We start from the raw sequence: 23,163 nt of genomic DNA, 5'->3' as shown, positions 1-23,163 counted from the left end.
GACATAATGTCTTAAATATTGCAATATAATGGTATTTCTTACAATATAAGAAATAATGTCTGGAATTTATGTTGCACTTTCAACTACATCATAATGTTGTTCAAAGCAAGGCAGAGATTGCCACATGAGTATTTGTTCTTTTCTCTTATTTTGCTCTCTCTCTGTCTATCTCTCTTTCAATTCATTACACTTCTGGTGATTTCATTCTTTACAAAAAATCCATAAGCTTTCGCTGTCAGTTAAGGCGAAAACTGAATAATATGTATAGCACTTCTGACCTAGAACAGAAGACCTCTTACCCTAAGCCAATTCTATGTGTCCTGATTGACAGACTGCACTCTGAGCCACTGGGCCATACAGTAATAACAAAAAAACAAAACAACCCCTTTTGTCCAGAAAGGACTGTGTGCCAGAGGTCACCCTCTGAATCCAATGTCTATAAGGTTACCTCCTGCTCATAAAACCCACAGGAGAAATGTTGAGGTAGTGAACTGCAAAGAAGGGCTAAAGATCAAGTAGATTCATGTAATAATTTGGAGAGCTGAAAGACAAAAATGATGAAATGAATTAAATAGTCTGTGTACCACAGCCTTCATGGTTACCGAAACAGCTCCTCACTGCCATCTAGTGGTGACTAGATATGTCTTACATTCATGTCTGTAGACACCTTTTGAAATTGCAAGTGCACAAAGATGTTAATTGAACAAGTAATATGAACTGCATCTATCCATAATGAAATGTGAGGTTGTTACAGGTCACTTTAACTTATTCATCTTTCCGAAGTGCTCTTTGTCCTGGCCACTGTTAGGGAGGATCTGGAGCATACCCTGAGAACACTGGGTGTGAGGCACCCTGTATACGGTAGGATGCTACTCCATCACAGGATTCAATCTACACTCAGTTTCACACACACACACACACACACACACACACACACACACACACACACACACACACACAGTAAAGTAATCAATGGGAAATTGGAAACCTTGCCAATCCACTAATAGTTAGTCCTCCAATTTCAGAAGGAAACTGGAAAACCTGGAGGAGATCCATATGCACAAAAGGAGAACATATGGAAACCAGAGCTCAGGACTGAACTCAGGACTGGGAAAAGGTGTAAGACTGAATTACCATGGTAAGGTTGAACATCAATAATTCATACAAAATTAATACTAGACTATGAGACACTCTCTTTCTTGTTGGACAGAGAATTAATAAAAAAGAAAAAAAAGCCAACATTCTGTCCACTGCTCATTATAACCAACATTGTACCTGATCTTAACCCTTCTAATTGTTCCTTAAAGCAGCACTGGTGAAATGCAGAGGGGAATGGAGATTATGGTAAGATTTAAGAAAGGGAAGGTGTTTGGGAAAGAGTTAGGATAGAGGGGTTCTGAAACGAATGTGAAATATGCTGGAGGCTACCACTCCAGCTCTCTCAGCAGCAGGAGTATCTGTGTCTCAGGAGCAGGCTGGGGTCCGGTGTGTGTTGTACCATGCTGATCTGATCAGGATTAGTCACATTAGTGGATACAAAGGGGACAAGAAGAAAAGGGATAAAAAAAAAAGGAAAGGAAGAAGAAAATTCAGGAAGAATTATGAGCGGCAGTAGACTAGACCAGAAGACCAGGTCTGTCATGCATAGGTGCCAGCCTTAATCAAGTCTTTAAATACAGTTCATAAAACGGGCAAAAAAGATACAGAGAATACAAAGAAGGACAGGCGACAACAAAGTAGCAGGTGTAGCAAAGAGATTTACAAAGATGCTGATGTATTAAAGCTAGAGTCATTGAATCTTTCGAGAAACGTTGTAAATGTGTGATGTGAGCGTACCTGTCTGCGCAAGGTGCGGGAGAGTGTGTGTCCCCGGCGAGGGGGAGGAATTCGGGGAATACACTCCGAGTCAGACAGACTGTGAGGGCTGATGGGCCGGAAGAGATCGTTAGGTACGGTCAGGTGCTGTGCAGGCTCCTCTGTCTGAGCGTGTACAGAGCCAACAGAGCCTATGATTGGAGAGAAAACGGTAATAAAATTTGATGTTCGTATTTTCGAAAGTTAGTAACTCAAATGTATGTAGGTGACCTTATTTTAAAATGGTAATTAATCGCAATTAATTACAGTCTATGACTGCTTGTGTTTAGGTTTATTAATCGATTGACAACACTAATAAATCTGTACTATTTAAAAGTTTGGACACATGTTTGAATTTATTTTCTACATTCTAAAGCAATACTGGATTTTTTTATTTATTTTTTTTACTGAACTGTAAAAAAAATTTCAGTCAGCTCTTCTGGAATAGTTTTTGCAAGAACAGTACTGTCAGGTGTATTTGTAAAATCTATCGAGAACCATAATGAGACTGGCTCTCATGAAGACCAGAGTTACCGGCCTTGAAAATAACTAATTAACAGCACCTCGGATTAGAAGATCAGATTATAAAAGCTTCACAGAGCATAAGTAGCCGGCACATCTCAATATCGACGGTTCAAAGGAGAGTATTGCATATTTAGCATCCTTTCAGCATTGTTTTACAATGGTGTCCAAATTTTTGACTGACATATGTAGATATACTGTATGTATACTGTATATCCAACATAAACACACACACACACACGGTAGTGATCTGGATAGTGGCTGGGTTGGCTGTGCTTGTGCTGCACCTGACTGAGTCTGTTGTGCTGAGGTCATAAGGGTTGTTGAGGACGGGATCGGTTGGTGAGGCAGAAACATGTAGCTGTCATTGGGTAAGGAGTGTGCACGCCCCACTGAAGTCTTCTTCACACACAGCAGGTGCTCTTCCAGATATTCATGCGGCCGCACAGACTCTGTTGAGGGTTCTGAAGGATCTGCATTCTAAGAGGCAAAGACAAGCATCATAAGAAGAGCAGTAAGGCGAGCTTGAACTAGGGATATGAGAACCGGTGCATCTCCCATACAAACATATACACAGTACCTACAGGACAGGTTAGCACACTGAAATGAAAGGCACACTGGCTATAGGGAGGAGACTGAGCTTTATTAACCTGGTGTGGTCAACATTAGCTTTATGCTGCTTATTATTGAGCGACTGCAAACAACCAAAGCAAAAAATGTATTATTGGATAAAAACGTCTGCCAGGCTCCTCCCTTCCGAAGCCACATCTAGAGTCTTTACTACTGTAGCTAGCAGACATGAGAAGCCAACCCGTATGCTTTAAAAAAAATAAGTCAGGGACATGGTGTTGTGATTGGTTACAAAATACAGTCAAGACGGAGACAGAGCTACAGTATGATAATACCATGAAGCTTGAATATGACTACACACATATACTGACACATAAAAATGATAAGGACAGAACCACCCAGAGTACGACAGGGTAGAGATGTCCACACGTGGAAAGGGACAGGGAACGAGGTAAGGAACCCAGACAGGAAAGTAGCAGGGAGAGCTATTCTACTGGACTGGACAAAGACCAGGCTGGGGGACATGGGCAAAGAAGAAAGAGAGAGCTAAGCCAATGTTTAAGAAAATCAAGAGCTTCCAGTCAAACTTGTCCTTCAGACTAAACCAGGGCAAAAATAATCGCACTGCTTGTGGCAACGACTACTGATGTTACTGCGACCTCTTTCCCTGAAACGTGATTTGAACTGCTTATGCTCATAATGTTAAAAAATACTCTTTCGAGAGGGATTATAAACATGATAGATAATTGGACTAATTATTTTTCCCCTTTCTTTTGTACATTTGGGGGTCAGAAAAGACATTAGGATGAAATTGCATTTGATTACTTGTTTAATAGACCTAATTATGTTTTCTCCATTGATTTGTGCAATACTATAAATAACAACTGGTTTTGCAATTTGATATTTAGTGTACAAAATGTTTCTATGTTTCTCAAGCATCAGACCCTACATTGGCCAATTTTTAACTTTTTTGACTATAATTAAACATTTATTAGGTTGTTATTTTAATCACTGCTTTATAAATATTTATTATTGCATTTGTATAATTGTTTTTATTTACTTGCTATGAAAGGGTAAAAAATATGATCTTTATCATTTTACATTTTCTGCCATTCAATTATTTCCAGGATTAAGCTTGTTTTTAACAGCAGCAGTCTAGACACAGCCATAAAACTCTCTTCCTAAGGGATCTACACATGCATACATTTAATGCTCTAACAGAAATTAAACACCTGCAGAAAGTCTTAATATCTGAATTCCAAAGACTGTCCCTGTCCCAGTGTACATATTGACATAGTAAATTATTATTATTATTATTATATTTTTAACATGACTTATTAAATCTGAAAAAAGGTTTCATGGTAAATATATGCAGAGGTGGGAAATGAATATCCAAACACTATTGTTTTTATTATTTAGTATACCTAAAGCACATATGCTGAGCAGTTTTATAGAACACCTGTTAACTTGCTCATTTATGCAGTTATTTAATCAGCCAATGCAGCACAATGTACAAAATCATGCAGATACAGGTTAAGCATGTAAGTCTATAATGTTTATATTAAACATCAAAATGGGGAAATAGTCTGATCTCTGTGATTATGCATAACTGTGGCATGGCTGTTGGTACCAGATCGCTGGTTCAAATAGTTTTAGGTTGAGTTACTGAGATTTTCACACCCAACACTCTTTAAAGTGTACACAAAATGGTGTGGAAAATGATAGGACTGGTTACAAACATAGTACATTTTTAATATTGGACATTTAACTTCAGACAAATTCCTAAGGACTGGCAAAGTTTTATTTTAATCTGTCCAGCCAGTTTTGTGTAATGCTGTGACAAATTCTGGCTGGACAAACATACAGATGAAAAAATATTCTGGTTTTGGGTCCTTTAATGTATAAAACAATTATTAAAAGAGTATGTTCTGACCAATACACATTTATTTTTATAGAATATGTTTGTGGGAATTTGACAGATTATTATATCAAAAGCTACAGATTTGTATTATGTTTGGTTTATTATGTTTGTGGGCTGTTATTTCGTGAGCCAGTGTTGAAGGCACGCAGCAAAAAGGAGCAGAAACAATAGTTACTTTCAAATTAATAAAGAATGAACTGTACCACAGTTTTTTCTGTTTTTACACCTTACACAAACCTCTGACGAAAAACAAAGGAGGACAGAAACGCACATGTCAAAGAAATTTGCTTATTAGCGGGCATGGCCATGGGTATTGCCACAAACACCAATGATGTACTATGGCATATTAGAGAAGAGTTTAATCTCTTAATGAGACAATGAACCTTGAAAAATGAAAAAAATATTTTTTAACAAGACAATAATGTTAAACATTCAACTAAAATAAACCTGCAAATTTGGTGAATAAAGATTCTGGGCAAAAATTTAGGCATAATGTAGTAAAAAAGCTAATATTTTTTACTATTATTTCTACTACAGTACCATTATTAATTTCTGGTGTTCAAATACGTATTCTTTATTAGTTACATTTTTCAAACATATCTTTTTTATGATTATAAAATACATCCTTTTTTGTTTATAATTATGAGTACGAAGCCACAAGACACTATGTGTGTACATATATGTGGGAATATATGCACTGAGTATATTTAACACTAATGAAACCAATATTGTCTGAATACTCATTTCCCCTCATGCAGTAGGAGAATTTGCACAAAATAATTACAATGGAGGAGACAAATTACTGGAAGCTCCATAAGGAAAAACCTAGAACCCGCAAAGATGCATGAACGATTTTCTACTGGTAAGTACATTGAACTCCAGACTGGTAAGTAAGAGGGGATTAAAATCATCAGGGACAGAGTCATCCGTCAGAGCTAAGGACCAGGATTTCTCCGATGCCAGAGACAGAGCTTCCATCTCAGCTAGGGGTATCTAAAGAGGAAGAGATGAGGCCAGGGTGAGAACAGAGTCCATCTGGCACATGCAATTAGAGAAACACATCGTCACACATTCACACAGGAATGTCTTGTGCCAGAATAAAGAATCCTTAAAAAAAGCTTAATTTTCTTTTTATTCAATGTTTGCTATTTATGCACATAAAGTAACATAGCATGTGTTCAGACACTTTTTTGCACAATGATTGCACCTGCAGAAATTGAGCAATCAATATGATTTCTGAGGATTATAATTAAATACAAAAAGTAATTCTGAATGAAAAAAAATCTAATTTTCTAATGTCTATTCCAATGAGTTCTGTTACTGGCATTTTTCATCCTTTTTAGGTTTCCAAAATGCGGAAATGCTGTATCAGGCAGATTCAGTGCACGAGTTTTAGCTGATTTACTGAAACAATCGTAAAAGACGCAGTCTAGAGACATAACATGATGTGCAATTACATCAAAAAGCTTTTACGATTACATATTTTGCAAACTTAACAAAACTTTCTGCAAAGCTAACAGAGCAATCTGAAAACAGGGCCAATTTCTACAGGACTCCAGTTTATTGATCCTCACTTGATGAAATTCAGGCTCAGGCAGTAAAGTTTTCAGAAAACAAGCTTACAGAAGACTTTCGTGTTTGTTACATTAAAAATTAAATGTAAATTCTCAAAGTCCATATTTTGTTATTGTATTATATAAAAAAATTGTGAAAGTTACCTTATAGCTGTTTTTTTTAGTTAGTTTTTTATTTTATTTTAATAACGTAGTGGGCACAAACCCCAGTATTTCACACAGAAAGACCAAAAGAGAGAGAGAGGGAGAGAGAGAGAGAGAGAGAGAGAGAGCATGGTGTTAGGCAGCAGGGTGCACAGGGAAGCCATTGACCTGTTTCTCATTGCAGTACTTGCTGGGGAGAGGGGGCAGAGCGTAGTAGTGGCAGATGGAGCCAGAAAGGTTGTCCATTAGGGTGAGCTCTCCTTCCAGTGAGCCCTGGATCACCAGGGATACCGAGTCAAACATGGGCCTCCGCTACAGACCCAGGAGTTTGCAAACAGAAAAAAAAGCAGAGTAAGAGAGAAAGAGAGAGCAGACAGATACACAGACGGGCAGAGGAAAGGATAGGTAGTGTAAAAGCAGAAGCACACAGACAAGTAGAAGCAAGGAAGGAAAGAAGTTCATAGACAACAGTTCAAGAGGCCACATGGAGGTTAGAGAAATATGTAAAGAAAACCAAGAAAGCAGAATCATGCAAGTTTACTCTAATAATGATCACCTACTTACCTTATTTTGTGAGGTCAAATACTTAAAAGCTACAGATTTTAGAACAGTTTAATTACTATGCATGAACAATTTGTAAGAACTTATTTGTAAGAACTTCAGGCTCATGGAAGTGGAATCTGGTGCAGATTTCCCATCTGCAGTAATAAAGTTTTGTAAGTCGCTCTGGATAAGAGCGTCTGCCAAATGCCTAAATGTAAATGTAAATGTAAAGTAAATAATGCAACTAAAACATAAATGATTTTATTACATTAAATATTTTATTAGATGCTAATGTGCTCAGTGGAAAAGCCATACTGTATATTATTCTGCAAACTGTTAAAGCATTTTGGGCAATTTTGGAAGCATTGAAGTGACATTAAACAAGTTTAAATTCAAATGTGTGTACAGTACATATCAATGCATGTGTGCTTGGAAGTTATTACACCATTATACTGTAGGTTTCTAACACGGTTGCCCATTTGTGTTTACCAAATTAATTAAGTGTAGTATTTCTAACTGACTTTTGCCACTATTGTCACAGAAAACAGCTCTGGAAGTGGCTATAAAGCAAATGAGAAAACTAAGAGATGCCCTGCTAAGCTCGGTTAGCAATACATACATTGTAGTTTTGTACAATAAAAAATTCTTTAAAAAACATTTGCACATAACTTACATAACTATGTGTGTGTGTATATATATTGTGGCGTGGGCGGGGCGGCGGCTGACGACCAGCATGCTTTGCGGGAATGTCGGTGTGTTCACCATGATGGGGAAAGGTGTTTGGGTTAGTGACTTCGGCCCTGTTGTGTGTGTGTTGGGTGTAACGTGTGAAATGTGCTCTAGTTCAGGCTGATGCTGAATTAGATGTACAGTAGGCTCCTGAGTGAAGGTGCTGCTCATGCCATACCGGCTGTATGCTGAATAAAGTACTCCCAGCCATTGCATTGGGCAGCAAATAAGCTCGCTCGTTTCTCCAAGTTCTGCTTAGCGGTAAAAACGCTACATTGGTGTCAGAAGTGGGATGGAGAGTCACGGGTTCGAGCGCACAACGGAAGACCTATTGAAAATCCAAGCGGGCCGCCGAGTAGCGGAGCGACTACTCGCGAAAAAGAAGCGCTTTCCCGACGGCGCTAAAGCGAGCACACCACGGCAACCAACGCGGAGCGGCGAGGTGAAAATCCCGGCGCTGGATCTCGGGGCGGAGGCTGGCGCAGCGCAAGCGCCGGAGCAAGAGACAGCTCCGCGCGCCGATAGCCGGCAAAGCGACCTGCCGCTGCGCGAGGCCGAGCGCGCTGAGCCCATATCGGCGGTACATCACGGCGGAAGAGCCGAGCGACCGCCCGCAGCTCAGTGGCGCTCGGTTCGTGAACCTAGCCGGGGACAGGGCTACCCGTCGCGGCTAGGCAACGAGCAACTCTCCGATGTTTCGCGGCGAGGCCGAGGCACGGGACAGCGTACACCAGCAGCCGCTAGACTAGCGCCGGGAGGACGCGTGGTAAGCCGCGCTGGGCTCTACATCGACTGTGTGCTGGATGGCGTCTTACTGCGGGCGCTCGTGGACACCGGCTCCACTGTTTCGCTGCTGCGCTCTAAAGTACTGGGGCAAAGCAAGCGTGTTTGCGGACGGCCTGATCCTGCCTTCAGCATCTGCACCGTTGCTGGGGGCTACGTGAAGGTAAGGGCGTGTCGCACAGTGCGAGTCCAGGTGGGTGGACGAACTTATTCCCACGGGTTCGTTGTGGGGGACGTTGAGGAGGACTGCGTTTTGGGGTTGGACATTTTGGATAGATGGGGTGCGGTGCTGAACTTGTCCAGCGGAACTCTGCGTGGTAACTTCGGGGTAGCCAGGTTGCTCGGACCCAAACCACAGCCGGACAGGTTAGCAGCACACCGGGAAATCAAACTCCCGGTAGCCGACGTAGAACCCTCGACGCAGGACGTTTCCCCTGTGCAGCCCTCCAGACCCTCTGGTGTTGATCAGCCGTCCAAGCCAGCATGCAGCCGTCTTACTGCGTCACCCAGAGCGTCACCCGCAGTCGCTCCGCCGGTCTCACGGCTGAACTGTGAACCGCTTATCGCCAGGCAGAAGGGCCCCACCCAGCGCTCGCGGGCACCGCTGCAAGACTTCCGGGTGGGGGCACCTATGGGGCGAATGGGCGTGGACACTCACAGCCAGGGGCGAGATTTTGCTGCTGGCGAGCAGGTGTGGGTGTGTTCCTCCGGAAGGAGAAGGAGGGGGCTCTCGGCCGGGCGTGTGTCTCACTGGGTGGGCCCCTGTACGGTAATGGCTCGGCTCTCCGATGTCATCTACCGGGTGCGGTTGGCGGGGCGGGCACGAGTTTTGCTCCACCGGGACCGTCTTGCGCCTTGCCAGCCGCACGCCGGGGAAACATTGAACTCTGTGGAGGCCGGACCGCCTCAGGACTACGTTTGTGTTCATCCCTCACCTGCCAAAGGACGCCGGCGTTCCCACCGCCAGCGCCGACCGCCTCCACGCCTCCGAAATGGAGTTCTTCATGGTGACCAGGGACGGTCACAGCTCGGGTGGGGGCAGTGTGGCGTGGGCGGGGCGGCGGCTGACGACCAGCATGCTTTGCGGGAATGTCGGTGTGTTCACCATGATGGGGAAAGGTGTTTGGGTTAGTGACTTCGGCCCTGTTGTGTGTGTGTTGGGTGTAACGTGTGAAATGTGCTCTAGTTCAGGCTGATGCTGAATTAGATGTAGGCTCCTGAGTGAAGGTGCTGCTCATGCCATACCGGCTGTATGCTGAATAAAGTACTCCCAGCCATTGCATTGGGCAGCAAATAAGCTCGCTCGTCTCTCCAGCATTTCTTCAGGCGTAAAAACGCTACAATATATATATATATATATATATATATATATATATATACACAGTATATACACAGTGAGGTCAATAAGTATTTGAGTACCCTGTGATTTTGCAAGTTTTCTTACTTAGAAATTATGAAGGGTCTACAATTTTCAGAATAGGTGCATTTCCACTGTAAAAGACAGAATCTAAAAAGAAAAATCCGGAAATCACATTGTATGATTTTTTTAACACTTTATTTGTGAATTACTGTGTCAAATAAGTATTTGATCACTTGCTTATCAGCCAGATTTCTGACCCTCAAAGACCTGTTATTTTGCTTTTAAATAGTCCAGCTACACTCTGCTCATGATTCTAAATTAGTAGCACCTGTTTGAGGTCAAAGTCTAAGTAGATACATGGGGTATCAATGATGCTAAGAATGGTAAAGAATCAGCCCAGAACTACACGGGAGGAGCTGGTCAATGCCATGAAGAGAGCTGGGACCATCATTTTCAAGGCTACTATCATTATTACACGTGATGGGTTAAAATCTTGCATCGCAAGGAAGGGTCCCCTGATTAAGTTAACCCATGTCCAGGCCCGTCTGAAGTTTGCCAGGGACCATCTGGATGATCCAGAGGAGTCATGAGAGAAAGTCCTGTGATCTGATGAAATCAAAGTAGAACTTTTTGGTCTTAACTCCATTCGCCGTGTTTGGAGGAAGAAGAATGATGAGTATCTGGTGAATATCTGATGGTGTTTTTTTGCACAGGGGACAGGACGACTGCACTGTATTAAGGAGAGGATAAACGGGGCCATGTATTGTGACATATTGGGCAAAAACCTCCTTTCCTCAGTCAGAGCATTAAAGATGGATCGTGGCTGGGTCTTCCAACATGACAATGACCCAAAGCACACAGCCAGGAAAACCAAGGAGTGGCTTTGTAAGAAGCATATGGACTATTTAAAGCAAAATAACTGGTCTTTGAGGGTCAGAAATCTGGCTGATAAGCAAGTAATTAAATACTTATTTAACACAAATAAATTGTTAAAAAAAATCATACAATGCGATTTCTGCATTTTTCTTTTTGGATTCTGTCTCTTACAGTGGAAATGCACCTATGCTAAAAAGTCTAGACCCCTTCATGATTTCTAAGTAAAAGAACTTGCAAAATCACAGGGTGATCAAATACTTATTGACCTCACTGTATGTGCATATATACACACGCTCACTAGCCATTTCATAAACTACAGTACAGTGTTTCAGAAAGTGTTCACAGCGCCTAACTTTTTCAATATTTGTGAACAATTAAGAATGTTTCTACAACTCGATTGGAGTCCATCTGTGGTAGATTTAGTTGATAGAACATTCTTTCAAAAGAAACACATCCGTCTATACAAGGTCCCACAGGTAACAGTGCAAGTCAAAGCACAAACCAAGCCATAAGTCCAGAAGTCCAAGGAATAGTTTTTTTTTTGTGGCAAACTACAGGCACCTGTCATGTCCTATACCGACACATTTTCTCAAGCAGATAGTTCCAGCAATAACAGAACCCCTGTTAAAAGTAATTAACTGTTCACTCAGCAGTGGGTATGTTCCTAAATCCCTTAAATTAGCAGTTATTAAACCACTAATCAAAAAACCTGACCTTGACCCCTGTCAGCTTTCCAATTACAGGCCGATATCAAACCTCCCGTTTATCTCTAAAATTCTGGAAAAGGTAGTATCACAACAGCTATGTTCATATCTACATAGGAATAGCATACATGAATTGTATCAGTCAGGATTTAGGCCTCATCACAGCACAGAGACAGCACTCGTTAAAGTAGTAAATGACCTCCTAGTGGCCTCTGATCAGGGTTGTGTCACTATACTTGTGTTACTCGACCTCAGTGCAGCTTTTGACACTATTGATCATAATATTCTCCTTTACAGATTAGAAAATGTAGTAGGAATTAAGGGAACGGCCCTCTTATGGCTCAGATCCTATTTGACTGATCGTTATCAGTTTGTAGATTTAGATGGTGACCATTTCTCATGTTCTCAAGTTGAGTTTGGTGTTCCACAGGGTTCTGTTTTAGGCCCACTGCTTTTTTCCCTTTACATGCTTCCTCTAGGCAACATAATTCGTAAACATGGTATTAGTTTTCATTGTTATGCTGATGACACACAAGTATACGTTTCAGCAAAACCAGATGAGAAAAACCAGCTTACTAAAGTTGAGCAATGTGTGCAGGACATAAGAGATTGGATGTTAATTAATTTCCTTCTGCTTAATCCTGATAAGACAGAAGTTCTAGTCATAGGACCACAAGCAGCTAGAAGTAAGCTTTCTGATCACACTGTGATTTTAAATGGCCTTTCTGTTCCATCAAGTGCAACAGTAAAAGACCTCGGTGTGATTATAGATTCAAGCCTTTCATTTGAAGCACATGTAGATAATATTACCAGGATAGCATTCTTTCACCTCAGAAATATTGCCAAGATAAGAAATATATTGTCACTAAACGATGCAGAAAAACTAGTTCATGCTTTTATCACGTCTAGGTTGGATTATTGTAACGCCTTACTGTCTGGTTGTTCAACTAGGTGCTTAAACAAGCTTCAATTAGTCCAGAATGCAGCAGCGAGAGTCCTCACTCGAACCAGAAGATATGAGCACATCACCCCTATCTTATCTACATTGCATTGGCTTCCTGTGAAATTTCGCATCAATTTTAAAATACTACTCTTGACGTATAAAGCATTAAATGGTCTCGCGCCACAGTATCTGAGTGAACTGCTAGTGTCTTACAATCCGCCACACCTACTTCGATCAAAGGATGCAGGCTGCTTGTCAGTACCGCGTATTATTAAAACTACAGCAGGGGGCAGAGCTTTTTCTTACAAAGCCCCAAAGTTATGGAATAGTCTTCCAAATAGTGTTCGGGACTCAGACACGGTCTCAGTGTTTAAGTCCAGGCTAAAAACCTATTTATTTAGCCAAGCATTTTTATAAATAGATTAGCCTTAGGTAATGGAGCAGATCTGGGGGACTCATGGACGTAGAGTATTAGGTGAACTGGTATGTTTGGATGCTGTCTTCCTCACTCTCATTGATCACTCAGGTTTGTTGACGGTGAGGTGATTGGTTGCCTTACATCTCTGGAAGCCCTCATGTTTGTGTTTCCTTCTGGCTCTCCCTTTTTAGTTATGCTGTCATAGTTAGTCCTGCCGGAGTCTCTGCTTGCACTCTGCACTAAATATACATTCACTTTTTACATTGTTCGACTGTGACCATACCTAACTGTTATTTCTCCATCTCTTTGCTCTCTCCTTTTCTGCTTTCTCCTCTCTCTCTCTCTCTCCCTCTCTCCTTTTTCCTCTACCTATCTCTCTGTCGAGCTATACATGTCGCTCCTGAGCTGCCAGTGATCCAGACCCCCTCTGCCCGCTGGACCTCTCTAACTCATCCTGGAGTCCTGCTTCTGGTTGGAGATCTCATCACATGGATGCCCCCATGTGGTCTGCCTGGAATGCGTGTGGTGACTGGGGTTGGTTCCACTTTTCCATGAAGGTGGTCCTGTCCTCGACTGATGCAGACAGCTGTTCTCTGAGGACCTGTGACTTCAGTCGCTCAATAGTTCAGGACTGAAATTTTTCACTGTCTACCTGAGCCTCCAGGAACTCAACTGGACTTACACATCTCCTCTTATATTGAACTTCCAGTCTCGCATATTATTATGCACATCAATCCCTGCTATCTGTTTTCACCCAGATGAGGATGGGTTCCCTGTTGAGTCTGGTTCCTCTCAAGGTTTCTTCCTATTACCATCTCAGGGAGTTTTTCCTTGCCACTGTCGCCGTCGTCCTAGGCTTGCTCATCAGGGACAATCAGGGACAATCATATCATTTTGATTTATACACATTCACATTTCATACAAACTTAGTTCTTTTGATTGTGTAAAGCTGCTTTGTGATGATGTAAATCGTTAAAAGCGCTATACAAATAAAATTTATTGAATTGAATTGAATGTGCCTTTCACTGAGGGGTGGATTCTGTCTGGCCACTGTACAGTACCATGCAGGCCTCATTGGTGAAGTGCTGCCTTCAAAACTGCTGTAACTCTTTTTTTCATACAGTAGGTACCCAATTGAAATAGTTATTACCGTCGCGCTCACCGCCGCGTAAAAACGACAGCGGGCAGAATAAATCAGTTGCATTCCAAAGTCATTCGTAAAATGGCCGCCAGGTGGCGCAAAGTGACATTTTCACTCGTCGCAGTAAATACAATATGATCGTAATTTCCACATAAGTACTTTACACAACAAACATGAAAAATCTGAACCAGAGCTATGGATATGTACTGTACAATCATGAGGGGAAAAAAACATAGGTTAAATGTTGTTTGGATCAAGTTCAATAGCTGAAATTTTAATTTGTACAAAGTATAAACTGTTATATAGCGTATCTCTGTATCTGTTAATTGTTATTTAGGTTCTGGGTTATTTCAGGTACTATAAACACATTGTTGTGTCGCTCATGTTGGGTCATATGAGATGTAGTGAGACATTTACAAATGAACACCTGGTTGGGTTATTTTCGCCCAACAACTGGTTTATTTTTTATTCTTTCGTTTCTCCAAATGGCAGCCTGCAAAATGTTTAAAATATTAGTGTTATTGTGTCACAGGTGTAGTTTTAGGAGTTGTTTAGGCAAAAATGCATGTGTATACAGCTTAAAACATCAATCGGTTATTGAACCTATTCTAAAATCTATTTAGAAAAAATGCCCCAGTGATTTCAGAGCTTTAGGAAATCTCCCGGCGCTCTGCGCATAACATCGGGGCCAACTCATGTCGGAAAGAATTTATAAACGTTTTCTAAACGTGGGCTATTGTTTTTTTTACTTATAATATTTGTTAATTTCATTTAAATGAGGTTTGGGCTCAGGACTTTTATTCGGCATCGTAATCCCCCTCTTTAATTTCTTATGTAGTCTAATCAGCTCTCAATCGCACACACAAAGTTTTCCAGAAGACTAATGATTATGAATGCGTCGCGAAAAACAGTAAGCAGACTGACTCTGACCATTTTAAAAAATTATTGATAAATTAGTGATTTCTTTTGTTTTGGCTGTTCTGAAAGTGATTATGTCATCTCGTCGTCTCTGCAGCAGTGGACCCGCCTCTAATTCACTTTTCATACGAATTACATAATCCAAAAAAAAGTTTTTATTAGTTTATATAAAAGCAGACATTTAGCTTTCTATATTTATAGAATTTTCACGTCTATGAGGCGAGTATACGCAGAGTTTCGGTTCATATTCTGATGCGCTCAAGTTCACCGATACAGTCAATACAGAACCCTGTTTACTTTCTTGATTTAACAATATCATAACGTTTTTTCATCATTGTGTTACATTTTTGAGGACAATAGTTTTTTCAGCCTGTCGAGGCGTGCACCCTAATCCATATCGCTCCTCGCCCACTAGTTAGGCGTCCTCCCCTTCAGATATGCAAAGAATGGGGGCCGCGGAATTAGGCACGGCTGGTAAGCTATCCTTGCTAATGATCCTGGGCTTGCACCCCGCACTATAAAATACTTGGGGTCTGTTGGGTTACAGTGGATTTTACTACTCGATGTGAGTGCGACGCTGGCGCAACAATGCGGAAGTGTGGCTTGCAAGCGGGGCAAATGAAACACGCCCCAGGGACTTCAAAGAAGCAAGAGCTGGCAGGGGCTGGTCCGGTCATCCGCGGAGAGCAGAGTCAGCACAAGCCGCTGTCCCCGCAGGCCCACATTGCCACTCTGTCCCCTGCCCACCGCTCACCAGCCTGTGTCCGCATGCCAACCAAACCTGCACGTGCACATTCCTTCCTTTCCATCCTCACTCCTTTAACCCGTTCCTTCCCATTTTTTCCCATAAGACCTCGCCTCGAGTTCGTGCTTCATGGTGCCACCCATGCACTTAGGGTCGAACCCGTTACAGGGCCCAAATGTAGTCAACAATATTTAAAAAACATTTATTGTTCTTGTTTTAATGTTATTTTAAAGTAAATGAAACAGTAATAGCTAAAATAGTAAAATTAATAGTTAAATGTCCTGTGGCAAGATTTGTATTGAAAATTTCTACTGTAAATGAAAAGTGGCAGCTGACACGCCTAAAAATAGACGCAGGTTAATTTTTTTATAGTCTAAATAAAAATCCTCCGTAGTCTAATCAGCGCTCAACATTATTCGTACTAAATAATATTTGTGTAGTATAATCAGGGCCTCTTGTTCCTATTAATCCTGGGTGGTTGTTCTTTTAGTGTTACTGTGTGTGCTTTACAATGCCAGACAACATTTAAATGCAAATTATTCACCCTAACCAGTGAATTCTAAAATCTAAAGTTGTTTATCATTGTTATCATTTTTATTCTTTGGAATGGAATAAATTTAGATTTTCATGGCAATCACTCTATACACAATAATATTCCTTGGTATTTTTATAAAAAAAAAAAAAAAAAAAAACAGGTATGGGACTATCTTGGTTTATTAATCCTCATGCCTGGTTTAGGTTTAGTATTCAGTGCGCACCGTTTGTACATCTGTTATTTTACAACTATATCATAACACTAAGAAAAATCTTTTATTTGGGGTTAAGTGACGGATGCAATTAAAATGCAGCTGTGGTTTGATATAACTGTATCCCCCTACAGGGCTCTATCCTAAAGATAGTGAAGTGTTAATATGTCTGGCTGTCTGGATATATAATGGACACCTCAAAACTGTTCCCCACTCATATTCCTATGGGACATAAGGGGAAACCATATAAACACATTGTTTAAGGTCTTGGGAGAATAGAGTAAATTGACCGATAGCGCCATCTGCTGTTTTGGAAGATGAAGTTGCTCCATTGCATTTGTGAGAAAATAGGTTGGGCGCATGTGTGAGAAAATACGGAGGGTGCATTTGTGAGAAAATACGGATGGATACTTTTGTGAGAAAATACGGAGGGTGCATTTGTGAGAAAGTTGAATTTTTTTCTTTGCAAATTGGATTGTGTTTGTTTGCAAAACGCTGCATTTGTGAGAAAGTCGTTTTTTTCTTTGCAAAGCAGATTGTGTTTGTTTGTTAAATTTTGGCACATAATTGACTCCATACGTCCCTCCCCAAACAGCGCAGCCATGAGCATTTACTTACATCTGAACTGAGTTACATAAGTCACTGATCAATAGCTCATCATATCAATTTATTTATACAAATGTACCTGTTTTACATAAAAACTTACAGGCTTGGTACTGAATGATTTACTCTGACAGAGCCATGTCTATCTACCATATCAAAAAAAAAATTCTTCTCCTTGTTTATAAATCTATAAATGGCTTAGCTCCCACTTATCTCTTCAATCTGCTTGCCCCCTACATTCCGACTCATTCACTACGTTTCTCCGATTCTGGCTTTTTTGTTGTCCCTCGGTACCGCCTCTCTTCAATGGGCGGCAGATCATTTAGTGTTATCGCACCCAAACTTTGGAACTTTACCACACTCTCTGCGTTCTGTTAATAACATCTCAGTATTTAAATCTTTATTTAAAACTCACTTGTTTTCCGAATGTTACACCATGGAAAACCATGTTTTTTTTTGTCTGTTTGATGACTTAATTGTTTTCTACTACAGTACTTCAATGTCTGCTTGTATTATCTTCTTTTGTTTTTACTCATTGTAAAGTGTCATTGAGCTCTGGAAAGGCGCTATATAAATAAAAATTATTATTATTATTATTATAATGCAAAAACACAAGCCGGGCTGAATGACCGACATCTGCTGACGCAGTAGAATGTCCTGACAATGTTATAATTTTATGGTCATTAATTTCAGTTAATAAATCTCTACCAATTTAAAGAACACAAGATATAAGATGACACAAAACCCTACACGTGTAGCTTCTCTAATTACACAGGATAAAATCTAAAGGCTCACTGTGTTAACATTTATTTCACTTAAATTTGATCCTAATAAGATTTGATTTAATTTGAATTCTACATTTGTACTGTAATTTTAGTACTTTGATTATGAATTCGTTTAACTACAATGTTTCACTAGATTTTATTTTACTACGTGCAGCTCTAAAGGAGCTGCGGCTCATTAATTCTGCAGAGAATAAACTAAGGCATGAGGCGTCAGTCTGTAGGTATATAGCGCCACTCAACGGTAAAAGCCAGGAAACGCACAAACCCAAATGCTGCCGCCGAGCGCTGCGACGGTAAAAACCAACATTCCAATTGTGTAACCGCTGTAGATTCAACAAGGTGCTTTGGCTTCACACTCATGATGTAAAACCCCGTACCACCACATCCCAAATGTGCTCTGTTTGAGATCTTGTGGCTGTGGAGTCCATTTGAGTACAGTGAACTCATTGGCATGTTCATGCATGTTTTATTTTATCTTTTTGACATGATGCGTTATCCTGTGATCATAAAGGGATGGACATGGTCAGGAACAATACCTAAAGGCACAAAATGTTACAAGAAAATATCCCCCACACTATTACACCACCAACAGCCTGATCCATTGATTCAAGGCAGGATGTTTTCATGCTTGCATGAAATTTATGCAAAATTCTGACCATGCCGTCCAAATGTTACAGCAGAAATCTCAGACTTATCGAAATCAGGAACTCCTCAGACAAGGCAACCCTTTTCTCCAAGCTTCTATTGTCCAATCTTGGTGAGCTCATGTGAATTTAAAGCCTAAATTTCCTGTTCTTAACTGACAAGTCTGGCACCCAGTGTGGTCTTCTGCCGTTGTAGCCCATCTGCTCTCTTCAGCATTTCTTAGTTGTAGCAAGATTTTATTTGTGTTTATGTTACTTTTCTACTTTCTGGATCTGCTCAATCCAGTCTGCCCAATGTCCTTTGACCTCCACTGACATCAACAAGGCATTTTTTCCTGAGAACTGCCACTGGATATTTGTTTCTTTTTAGACTATTCTATGTAAGCCCTAGAGATGGTTGTCTGAATCCCAATAGATCAGAAGTTTGGAAATACTCAGCCTGTCTGGCACCAACAACCATGCCAAGTTCAAAGTTACTTACATCAAATTTCCTCCCCATTCTGATGCTTGGTGCTTAAACTTGATCATGTCTACTTGACAAAATGCTTTGCTTTGCTGCCATGTGATTGGCTGATTAGATGTTTGTATTAACAAGTAGATAATCTGGTGTACTTAAAGAAGTGGCAGGTACTGTAAGTGTGTGTGAAAGAAAAGCAACATATTATACAACAGGGCAGTTTTTTGACAGAAACAAAACAAAACAAAAAAAAAAAACCTGATGTAGGCTCCTGGGTTTTGCATAAAAAATAGTTACCAGAAGATCTCTGTCATGTTCTCCATTATGCTCATTAAAAATACAGCTGTTTTACTTAATCTTTATAAAACACTACTGTCTTTTTCAAGAAGTTGTTTTTGTACCAAATATTAACAGTTAATTTTATTACTCTTTGGTGTTATTCATAGAACCTTTATGCCAAAATGTTTTCAAAAGCATTGTTTCTCAAGACATGTTGTTTGCACTGTTCCAAGACATTTGCACAGTACTTTAAGTAAGGTACTGGTGAGAGGTTTTACTGAGCATGCTGGAGAATGAGTTCTTCTATTAACTTAATCACACCTGCCCCCTTCTATTTTAATGCAAAACTCAGAAGGCTACGTTAGGTTTTTTCTGAAGACTGGTCTGTCATGTAATGTCGCTTTCTTTATAGGCTTGCGGATGTTCTTCTGTATATAATGTTATTTATTTATTTATTTATTTATTTATTTTTAAGGTGTTTTTACAATACAGTAATGCTAGACATATATAATAACATTTGTATATATGCACAATACTGTATATAGCAACAATACTGCATAATGTTTCTTGATAACTATATTGTTTTTAAATACTCTGTTTGTATTTAAGGGTTTGTGCATAGTGCAATATAACCCTAAGCAATAAATATATATATACATAAAGTGGCTTCTGACTAAGTGTATTTATTAATTCAAGCAATAAAGACAGCTTGTTTATTGCATTTACCCAGCCTGATCCTAGACATTTCCATTTATCCTGTACTACCAAAGATCTCCACTGGAGAGCACAATAACTCTACTGAGACAGCTCTACAGCTGCTGGCAAGCCAAATAGGTCTCAGCAGGAGAATGCTTCACTGATTGAACTTAACATTAGATGAGGGATAGTAAAATGATGATTATAAAGGTCACCATTTATACTTGGTATGGTATTCTAGGAATAGCCAGGCACAACAAAAACAAACTGATGTATCAGTGCTTTCCCATGGCACCAACATGACCTCTGGCTGCTTTGCATTTAAAAAGGGAAACAGCACGACCATATCTAAATGACAGCAAGGAACCAAGAACTGCAGCTGGTTGGCAAATTCAAAAGGGATAAAGCGTGGCAGGATACGATGAAACATAAAAATTAGTGTGAACTGTTGCATCCAATGATTTTGCCGTTATGCAATGATAAAAGACGTACTACAGTGCAATGCTTAAACGTTTAATAAAATCCACCTGAAATTGGCTTATTTAGTTTTCTTATGCCATTCTGTACTCTATACTGTATATATACTGTATATTATTTATTATAAAATGATATACTGTAAATGCTTCTATTTTTAAATAGCCTTTAAATGTTTTTTTTTATTTCAGTTCATCTGATTATGGACTGCCATACAATCTCATGTGCACCGTCATTACTGTTACTAATAAAGGACAATAAGTTTTTGCCTCTTCAGCAGGGCTTAGCACATGGGGAGAGAGCTGCTGTCTCCTTCTCCGTCTGGCACTGTGATGTACACCGGACAGATGATGAGAGTCAATGGTCAGCTTGCTCATTCTCTATAGCTGTCTCATCTCACACGGTGCCCGGCTTGATGCTCAGCTCAGCATTCCAAACCTGGCCAGGGTTTATCAGCAGACCAGACTCTGTTCTATGGCCATGTGATTCACAGGTTGGGTCTGACTGGGTAATGGCCCTGTGCAAACATGCACAGCTGCTAGGACATACTGAGCAAGCAAAGCTCCCTTAGTATCTGCCAAATCATATTACTATCAGTGTGCTGCCTACAGAGTGATACAAATCCACCCACACATAATACAGAGATAGTTTCACTCACCTGCAAAGGAGGTCCCAGACCTTGAGACTGGTCTATCTTGTGTGCTGTTGAGTCTCTGCGTATGACTGCTGATGGGCTGTCTGGATAACCTCTGTCCTGTAAGTCTCTGGAGATCCAGCGAGATCCTGCAGGCCCACTAATATCACGCAGGGCCAGAGGGGAAATGTGCCCCCCAGTCATACCCCCATCTCCCCCTACTGCCTCTAGCTCCATCTCTGCCTCGAGCTCTGCCTCTTCCTTAGCCTCTTTGTTGCTCTCTTCCAGGTGCTTCATGAGGACAGCGATTACAACGTTGACCAACACAAATTGAGCCGTCAGCACGAAGGACACAAAGTAGATGGGAGACACCACTGTGTTGTAGCATGTGCCGTTGTCATGAGCACAGTCTCTCAGTGTATCCTGGAATGTACACATAGACACACGGACTTGCTTGCAAACTTGACAACACCAGCATAAATACTGTAAATCCAAGCTGATTAATTACAAGCCTTCTGTCTTTTACATTTGTGAAATAGCACAGGCTGTTCCTTTTGCCAATATGCTTTAAAAAGTACAGGATTTGAACTAAAAAAGGTCAAAACCTGTACGATTTATTAGCTTGAAAGTGATGAGGGGTACATTGAGTACATGGGCAAATAAATATAATAGAAGGTATTACATATGTGTAAGGCCATTTCAAGAAAACCATTTAAATCTCGATAAATGCGAAAGATTCTCAGTTATGAGTCAGTGTTTCAAAATAATGGGACAGCTAATCAAAAGTATGACTAGCATTCCTGGCATAGAGTTGATTTTACATTGTATTTTGTCCACACATTGAACACTCTGATGACAAGTTTTGCCTGTAAGAAGTTTTAATTTACTGATCGTATTGCACATAATATACACTTACGTACTGTATATCCACAGACACAAAGTATGTCTGTAAGCTTTTAAACTGGATTTAAACTTTTGATGCTTTCCCTTCTCTAATTTATTATTATACTTTTGTAATTTTGCATTCATGTGTCTTCTGGGAAATCACAATTTATCAGAATGCGCCAGTAAGAATAAAGTCTTTATTGGGATCTTAGTAAATCAGGTCCTTGTTGAAGACAACAATGACTTTTATGTCTTCCCAGTGAGACCCATAAAGACCTTGTGAAAATGACTGTGAACCTGGAACTTCAGACAATGTACAAAATGGTTAAACAGACAAAATAAATGTACCTTCATAATGCCGTTCCAGTTGTCCCCAGTGGACACGCGGAAGAGCAGGAGAAAGGCCATGCCAAAGTTCTTGAACGTGGCGTATCGCCCAAGGCCCTCACACGGATGCAAATCATCACATACTACAATTCAAACAGCATGAATTACAAATATGTTTACATTCTGTGCCGTAACGAAGTGCATACAGTCTTAAAAAGATTCATAAAAACTCGAATCCTAAATATTCTTTGGAGTTTCTCTCTGGAAAGCTTTTAAAGGTTTTACAGATTTGAAACCAAGGATTATGCTATCAGAGACAGTTCAAAGTAGAATGCCCTTAGGAATATGAGAACCCTTAGTGTCTTTCTATACAGTAAGACTATATGCTTTATATTGAGTAAATCCCAATATGACGTTTCTCATACATACTGTATCTACACACATTTTGTAAGAGCTTTTGAAACACATTGAAAGAAAACCATCTAACTAATAGTTAGCATTGACATATAAAATGAATTGAAATAAAGATTTTACAAGAGAGACGTTTAGATGTTTGATGAAATAAAAACACAGATGGTGCATCATAAGCTCTCTATGATAAGTGCTAGAATCAATTAATGACTATTGATGGTTTGTGCTTACTCAGATCACCAAATAGCTCTACTCCCAATGCTGCGAAGATAAAGAAGAGAAGCATGAAGAGAAGACCCAGATTCCCCACCTGTAGAGAGAGAGAGAGAGAAAGAAGGAGAGAGAAGAGCAGACAGAATCAGAGAGCTAGATCAGTGTTTCTGAAGCATAAAAGGACAGAAAGAACAGATCCAGAAACATTACCTCCTGAGAGCCAAGTAACAAGAGAGCTATGAAGTGAGAAAACTTCAAGTCCAC

General features: G+C 40.3%; 1 protein-coding gene across 6 annotated transcripts in view; it reads right to left on the bottom strand.

Moving 5' to 3' along the window:
* Window positions 1-23,163, bottom strand: part of cacna1g (calcium channel, voltage-dependent, T type, alpha 1G subunit) — a 132,985-nt gene that overhangs the window by 1,751 nt on the left and 108,071 nt on the right. For 3 of the 6 annotated variants that reach the window (XM_053511856.1, XM_053511857.1, XM_053511858.1), the window contains 7 exons: window positions 22,918-22,996; window positions 22,297-22,418; window positions 21,088-21,486; window positions 6,754-6,897; window positions 5,738-5,860; window positions 2,664-2,856; window positions 1,837-2,006 (listed from right to left, as the gene is read on the bottom strand). In XM_053511856.1, coding sequence (XP_053367831.1) covers window positions 1,837-2,006; window positions 2,664-2,856; window positions 5,738-5,860; window positions 6,754-6,897; window positions 21,088-21,486; window positions 22,297-22,418; window positions 22,918-22,996 — 1,230 coding nt within the window. Of the gene's footprint in view, window positions 1-950; window positions 1,508-1,836; window positions 2,007-2,663; window positions 2,857-5,737; window positions 5,861-6,753; window positions 6,898-21,087; window positions 21,487-22,296; window positions 22,419-22,917; window positions 22,997-23,163 lie in introns of those variants that run through there. The other 3 variants (XM_053511854.1, XM_053511855.1, XM_053511859.1) reach the window with 2 other exon arrangements.

Source organism: Clarias gariepinus, chromosome 14, assembly GCF_024256425.1.
Source record: "Clarias gariepinus isolate MV-2021 ecotype Netherlands chromosome 14, CGAR_prim_01v2, whole genome shotgun sequence".
NCBI classification, from domain to species: Eukaryota; Metazoa; Chordata; class Actinopteri; order Siluriformes; family Clariidae; genus Clarias; species Clarias gariepinus.
The sequence above is the reverse complement of the archived record's forward strand: the minus strand, read 5'-3'. Positions and strand labels throughout refer to the sequence as shown.